Below are 7713 nucleotides of genomic sequence, written 5' to 3'. Positions count from 1 at the left end.
TAAGATGGCTATAGAGGGATATGGGCCAAACACGGGCAATTGGGACTCGCTTAGGGGTTAATAAAAGGGCGGCATGAATAGGTTGGGCCGAAGGGCTTGTTTCCATGCTATAACCTCTATGACTCTAGTAAGTTATATATCTACATTTATATTCAAGTGTTTGTCACCTGGGTGCACGTCAGGCAGGTAGGAAGGTGTCTGGTTCCTAATGAATGAGGTTGATACAGGTTGGGAAAAATCACTTTCAGAGGATTTATTTACCGTTCCCAATCCACTTGCGAGTGCGGACAAGTCAGAACACACGCTTCAGCCATTACAGAAAGGTGAATGGCAACTTAATCTTCTGCTTCAATAGGCTCAGGAATTCTCTCTCAGTTTGTTTTAACTGGGTGATACTAATCAGTAACCAAGATAAAAGGAACATTTAATAACAACAGATGCCAACTGACCTGAATGACCTTAGGATGTAACACAAATACCCAGCTCCTGGGCCCCTCCCTCAACCAAATTAAATTAAGGTTATAATTTGCTTAAAACAAACTTGTTGTCATTTTCACTGGAGCACTGGAGAACCTCCGAGAGACCCTCGATACAGCGGCTGCCACTGCAAACCCAGCCACTGGATGTTTTTAGTATTGTACAGAAATCGTGCCTCAATGAGACCTGTTTGAGTTTCCAGTGAGTGACATTTCAGAATGGTGCATTGAGAAGAGGTAGCACCACAAACCGATCCAGACTTTCCGTCCAGGTGCTTATGTTCGAATTTGAGAGCAAGGCTTTGACCTAGTCTTTCACGAGCCTGTATATGTGATGCTGAGCTCCATGTTCACTGGTCGAGACTTCAAAAACATACGCAACACACAAAAGCAGTTCCTGTGTCTCTCTGTTGGTCACCACCTGGAAAGGATCAAAGAATATCAGGATAAAAAAATCAAATAGAAAGCAAACAGAGTTCCAGACAGAGAGAACCGCAGAACACTGGGTTATAGAGTCAAACAGAGAGGGAAACAGACAATGAAAAAGTCAGCAATGGGGTGCTCAGCACAGACCCTATAAAAGCAGAATCAGAGGTGGAAAGAAAGGTTCTGCCGGCTTCTACATTTTGAGTGAAACGCAAGTTGATGGTGAATGTGTAGAAGGTATTGGTTAGTGAGAACACTGCGTGCAGCTTTGGACATGGGGTACAGGGCTCATGGAGAAGGTGGGGTGTAGATTCACTCCAGAATTAGAGCAATACACAGCAGAGAAAGTTAATGCAATATTTAAGCATTCAACATTTAGAAAGCAAACTGAAATATTATTTCTCCAGGTTAATGAACTCGTACCAAGGACATAAATATTCAGGATTAATAACAAAAGGCGTAACATTCCAGATAAAGGATTATTAAAATGATGGAATATATGATCACAAACGGCTACTGAAGCGAATTAATGCACAATGATCGTGATGAATAATCACTCGAAATAGAAAAAGAAAATCAAACACAGGAGAAAAATCAGGTAACTGTGCAGATGCAATAAATAAATAAACTTCTTAATTTCAATAATCCTCAACAATCATACCTGCAGAATGGTGAAATTCTCCAAGACACTATTCATCATGTATTTTTCTGGGAGCTGCTTCAGTTTGTGGATGAAGTTGATCAGATATTCACACATTGGAGATCGGTGGATTCGATACAGAAAGCGGCCATTCTCAAATCGAGCATATTCTGTCTGAGAAAGGAAAATAAAGACTTTTTTCACATAGAGAATTGAGGCTGTAAAGATGGAAATAAAAACATCCGTAACAGAGAAGAGCAACGTTTGTACCTAGCTTCAACAAATCAAGGGAAGAAAACAGAAATAACAAAACCACAATATACCCAGCAGGATAAACTCAGTTAAAAATATTGAGAGAACCTTTTGCTGCCACCCACATAATGGAGAAAGACAGCTCTGCGAGAGAGCACAGACCCAACAATTTTGATTAACAGGTCCAGAGCTGTGGTCTCTGTGTTCCAACTGTGACACTGGTTACAGGTGGGACTAAGGTATGATCACAGGGGTAGCTTACTGGTGTGTTCCAAAGGTAGATTAGAGAGTGTTCACAGGGCTATGAACTGTGCAGAAACACACTAATGCAGAACAGTAACATTTCTACCTGGATCCTGCCAAATCTAAGTAAAAATGGACTCACTTCAACCTTTTCTACGACTTGCTTCCCAAAAGAGCAGACCTTAGAGGAGCAGGTGATGGTCATGTGCTCTGTGCTTTCATACTGGCTGGTTACTCCGTAGAACATGCCTGTTTCATCTTGGATATTGATACTAAGATCAGCCTACAAAAACAGAACAAAATAGTCATGTTTCATCAGATTCAAATGTAAACGAAACACATTTCCTCTCCTCTGCTTTGATTATGGCAGTTTGTCATTTCTTTCTTATCACTCTGACCAGAGCTCTTTGTGATCACTGACTTTGGAAAGGTTTACTCTACTCTAAGACAGAGACAGATAGGTTTTTGATTCATATATTAGTTTGCCGCAGGGATCGGTGTTGGGTCCATTGTTGTTTGTCATCTATATCAATGATCTGGATGATAATGTGGTAAATTGGATCAGCAAGTTTGCTGATGATACAAAGATTGGAGGTGTAGTGGACAGTGAGGAAGGTTTTCAAAGCTTGCAGAGGGATTTGGACCAACTAGAAAAATGGGCTGAAAAATGGCAAATGGAATTTAACGCAGACAAGTGTGAGATATTGCACTTTGGAAGGACAAACCAAAGAAGAACGTACAGGGTAAATGGTAGGACTCTGAAGAGTGCAGTTGAACAGAGGGATCTGGGAATACAGGTACAGAATTCCCTAAAAGTGACGTCACAGGTGGATAGGGTCGTAAAGAGTGCCTTTGGTACATTGGCCTTTATAAATCGGAGTATCGAGTATAAAAGTTGGAGTGTTATGGTAAGGTTATATAAGGCATTGGTGAGGCCGAATTTGGAGTATTGTGTACAGTTTTGGTCACCTAGCTACAGGAAGGATGTAAATAAGATTGAAAGAGTGCAGAGAAGGTTCACAAGGATGTTGCCGGGACTTGAGAAGCTGAGTTACAGAGAGAGATTGAATAGGTTGGGACTTTATTCCCTGGAGCGTAGAAGATTGAGGGGAGGTTTGATAGAGGTGTATAAGATTTTGATGGGTATAGATAGAGTGAATGCAAGCAGGCTTTTTCCGCTGAGGCTAGGGGAGAAAAAAACCAGAGGGCATGGGTTAAGGGTGAAAGGAGAAAAGTTTAAAGGGAATATTAGGGGGGCTTCTTCACGCAGAGAGTGGTGGGAGTGTGGAATGAGCTGCCGGATAAAGTGGTAAATGCGGGGTCACTTTTAACATTTAAGAAAAACTTGGACGGGTTCATGGATGAGAGGGGTGTGGAGGGATATGGTCCAAGTGCAGGTCAGTGGGACTAGGCATAAAATGGTTCGGCACAGACAAGAAGGCCAAAAGGCCTGTTTCTGAGCTGTAATTTTCTATGGTTCTATGGTTCTATAAGGGGATCAGGGGTTATGGGAAAAAGGCAGGAGAATGGGGATGAGAAAAATATCAGCCATGATTGAATGGGGGAGCAGATTTGATGGGCTGAGTGGCCTAATTCTGCTCCTATGTCTTATGGTATTACTCTATCAGTCTTCCACACCCGATTCAAGCTCAATAGCTCTGTAAATGATCAGTTATTTGGATTTAAGTAAATGCACGACTGTGAAGACCACGGCTCAAATCCTCCTGCTCATTTTTACTGACCCAGAATTTTACCAGGAAGAAGGTATTGGGTGGTCCTTTCTCAAACAGCTCCTTCAGTCCCCCTTTCTTCTCCGGAAATTTATCATAGATTTGGTGAATGTCGACTGATTCAAGTAGAGCTTCGTTGTAGGATGGACTGGACTGGCCGATGTGAACAAAGAGATGTTTATTGTACTGCGAGGGAAAATCAGAAAATGCAGGTGTTTGACCATCCCAAATTATACATTTTAGTGAGACACAACTAGGTAAATTTAGCTACAATTAAGTAGTAAGCAGCTTGGGAGACGAGTCATAGAAATCATAGAAACCCTACAGTGCAGAAGGAGGCCATTCAGCCCATCGAGTCTGCACCGACCACAATCCCACCCAGGCCCTACCCCCACATATTTTACCCGCTAATCCCTCTAACCTACACATCCCAGGACTCTAAGGGGCAATTTTTTAACCTGGCCAATCAACCTAACCCGCACATCTTTGGACTCCCTCAGAAACAGGGCAGAATCTAGCAGATTACATTCGGAAAACGCTGAGGTACTCAACCCAAGGCCAGAAATAAAAACAAAAACACTGGAAAGATTCAGCAGGTCGGGCAGCATCTCTGGAGAGAGAAACAGAGTTAATGTTTTGAGTCCGTTTGACTTCTTCAGAGTTTCGAGAAACTTGTAACCTAACTTGAAATATCTGGAATGGTTACAATTCTATTGAGATGTAAATGTCACATGCACTACATAGGTGAGAAATTTGGGTCCAAAACTAGTGTTAAAACTTAAATAAAGACAATTCCAAGGATATAAATACAGATTTGGCTAAGTGGACTGGGTAAAAGATAAAGATGCTACAGAAGCAGTGGCAGATAGTTAAGAAGATATTTTATAACTATTGAATACAGGAGCTGGAACACATTGTTGAAGTTATACAAGACATTGATAAAGCCACACTTGGAATACTGTGTACAGTTCTGGTCACCCTATTATAGAAAGGATATTATTAAACTAGAAAGGGTGCAGAAAAGATTTACTAGGATGCTACCGGGACTTATGGTTGGAGTTATAAGGAGAGGCTGGATAGATTGGGACTTTTTTTTCTGGAACGTAGGAGGCTGAGGGGTGATCTTATAGAGGTCTATAAAATAATGAAGAGCATAGATCAGCGAGATAGTCAACATCTTTTCCCCAAGATAGGGGAGTCTAAAACTAGAGGCCATAGGTTTACAGTGAGAGGATAGATACAAAAGGGTCCAGAGGGGCAATTTTTTCACACAGTGGATGGTGTCTGGAATGAGCTGCCAGAGGTAGTAGTACAAGGGTAAGATGGGTATAGAGGGATATGGGCCAAACTCGGGCAATTGGGACTAGCTTAGTGGTTAATAAAAGGGCGGCACGGATAGGTTGGGCCGAAGGGCTTGTTTTCATGCTATAAACCTCTATGGGGTGGCACGGTAACACAGTGGTTAGCACTGCTGCTTCACAGCTCCAGGGACCTGGGTTCGATTCCCGGCTTGGGTCACTGTCTGTGTGGAGTTTGCACATTCTCCTCGTGTCTGCGTGGGTTTCCTCCGGGTGCTCCGGTTTCCTCCCACAGTCCAATGATGTGCGGGTTAGGTTGATTGGCCATGCTAAAATTGCCTCTTAGTGTCCTGAGATGCGTAGGTTAGAGGGATTAGTGGGTAAATATGTAGGGATATGGGGGTAGGGCCTGGGTGGGATTGTGGTTGGTGCAGACTTGATGGGCCAAATGGCCTCTTTCTGCACTGTAGGGTTTCTATGACTCTATACTCAACAAAGATATATTCCACTGAGGAAGAAAGACTCCACCAGAAAGATGCACCATCTGTGGCTAATTAAGGACATTAAGAATGGTATGAAATTAAAATGCTGGGAACACCAGTAACAGGCCAGAAGATTGAGAAAGTTTTTGAAATTGGCAAAGGAGGAGTTTAAAAAATAAAAATCAAGGGAAAAATTGGAGAGAAAACTAGCAAGAAATGTAGAAACAGTCATCAAGAGCTGCTACAAGTATATACAAAGGAAGAGAGTAGCTAAATGGAACATTGGTCCCTTAGAGGGAGGGGCAGCGAAATTAATGGGAAACTAGGCTTTTAACAAGTATTTTGTAAAAGTATCCCCAGAATAGTAGAAAATCAGGATGCAAAAGGGAGGGAGGAATTTGGAACAATTATGATCGCTGGACAAAAATTAGTGCAACATTAATGGATCTTATGGCTGACAAATCCCTGGACCAAATGAAGGCCTAATGCTTGCATCCTAGGGTCTTAAAGGGGGCTCGACAGAGTAGATGCTGAGGAGATGTTCCCCCTTGTGGGGGAATTTAGAACTAGCACAGCTTCAGAATAAGGGGATGATGAGGAACTTTTTCTCTCCGAGGGGAATTCTGTGCACCTCCCAAGCCTAGGCGTTGCCATGAGCTGTTTCAATACTAATTCCACCATATCATGAAACTCAGTGACCCCAGTTTTCAATGTTGAAAGTCTAACCGCGACTCCTACTTACAGTTTCCAGATCCCTTTGCTGTTCCATAAAAGCTGAGAATTCCACAAGCCGGATTTTTGGAGTTCCAATGCAGCGACCCTGCCAGGCTGGATGAGAAGTGACTGGCGAGAGGCCAACATGAGCACCGTCATACCCTGGATGGGAGAATCACAGCTTCAAATCTATTCATTCATGTGTCCAATGGCTCTATCATCAGATTAAGAAGTCTAACAACACCAGGTTAAAGTCCAACAGGTTTATTTGGTAGCAAAAGCCACAAGCTTTTGGAACAGGCTGTTCCTTCATCAGGGGGGTGGGAGTTCTGATCACAAACAGGGCACAAAGACACAAACTCAATTTAAATGAATAATGATTGCAATGTGAGTTACAGATAGTGTGACATGAACCCAATATCCCGGTTGAGGCCATCCTCATGTGTGCGGAACCTGGCTATCAGTCTGTGCTCAGCGATTCTGCGTTGTAGTGTGTCGTGAAGGCCGCCTTGGAGAACGCTTACCTGAAGATCAGAGGCTGAATGCCTGTGACTGCTGAAGTGCTCCCCAACAGGAAGAGAACAGACTTGCCTGGTGATTGTCGAGCGGTGTTCATTCATCCGTTGTCGTAGCGTCTGCATGGTTTCCCCAATGTACCATGCCTCGGGACATCCATGCAGACGCTACCACAACGGATGAATGAACACCACTCGACAATCACCAGGCAAGAGGGAGGCGAGGGAGGAGATTGCGGAGCCTTTGGCGATGATCTTTGCATCGTCGATGGAGACGGGAGAGGTTCCGGAGGATTGGAGGATTGCAGATGTGGTCCCTATATTCAAGAAAGGGAACAGGGACAGCCCGGGAAATTACCGACCGGTGAGTCTAACCTCAGTGGTTGGTAAGTTGATGGAGAGGATCCTGAGAGACAGGATTTATGATCATCTAGAGAAGTTTAGTATGATCAAAAGTAGTCAGCACGGCTTTGTCAAGGGCAGGTCGTGCCTTACGAGCCTGGTTGAGTTCTTTGAAAATGTGACCAAACACATTGACGAAGGAAGAGCGGTGGATGTGGTCTATATGGACTTCAGCAAGGCGTTCGATAAGGTCCCCCATGCAAGACTTCTTGAGAAAGTGAGAGGGCATGGGATCCAAGGGGCTGTTGCCTTGTGGATCCAGAACTGGCTTGCCTGCAGAAGGCAGAGAGTGGCTGTGGAGGGGTCTTTCTCTGCATGGAGGTCAGTGACCAGTGGAGTGCCCCAGGGATCTGTTCTGGGACCCTTGCTGTTTGTCATTTTCATAAATGACCTGGATGAGGAAGTGGAGGGATGGGTTGGTAAGTTTGCTGACGACACCAAGGTAGGTGGTGTTGTGGATAGTTTGGAGGGATGTCAGAAGTTGCAGCGAGACATAGATAGAATGCAAGACTGGGCGGAGAAGTGGCAGATGGAC

General features: G+C 43.8%; 1 protein-coding gene across 1 annotated transcript in view; it reads right to left on the bottom strand.

Annotated features, from left to right (window-relative positions):
* Nucleotides 1-228: 228 nt before the first annotated feature.
* The window catches only part of LOC144488538 (transcriptional enhancer factor TEF-1-like), a gene marked incomplete at its 5' end in the record, with an annotated part of 33198 nt that continues 25713 nt past the window's right edge, over nucleotides 229-7713 (bottom strand). Inside the window, 5 exons of the mRNA XM_078206595.1 lie at nucleotides 229-897; nucleotides 1564-1716; nucleotides 2180-2320; nucleotides 3780-3953; nucleotides 6290-6423. Of these exons, the coding sequence (XP_078062721.1) occupies nucleotides 784-897; nucleotides 1564-1716; nucleotides 2180-2320; nucleotides 3780-3953; nucleotides 6290-6423 (716 nt within the window). The remainder of the gene's footprint in view (nucleotides 898-1563; nucleotides 1717-2179; nucleotides 2321-3779; nucleotides 3954-6289; nucleotides 6424-7713) is intronic.

Source organism: Mustelus asterias, unplaced genomic scaffold (assembly GCF_964213995.1).
Source record: "Mustelus asterias unplaced genomic scaffold, sMusAst1.hap1.1 HAP1_SCAFFOLD_1644, whole genome shotgun sequence".
In the NCBI taxonomy this organism is placed as follows: Eukaryota; Metazoa; Chordata; class Chondrichthyes; order Carcharhiniformes; family Triakidae; genus Mustelus; species Mustelus asterias.
The sequence above is the reverse complement of the archived record's forward strand: the minus strand, read 5'-3'. Positions and strand labels throughout refer to the sequence as shown.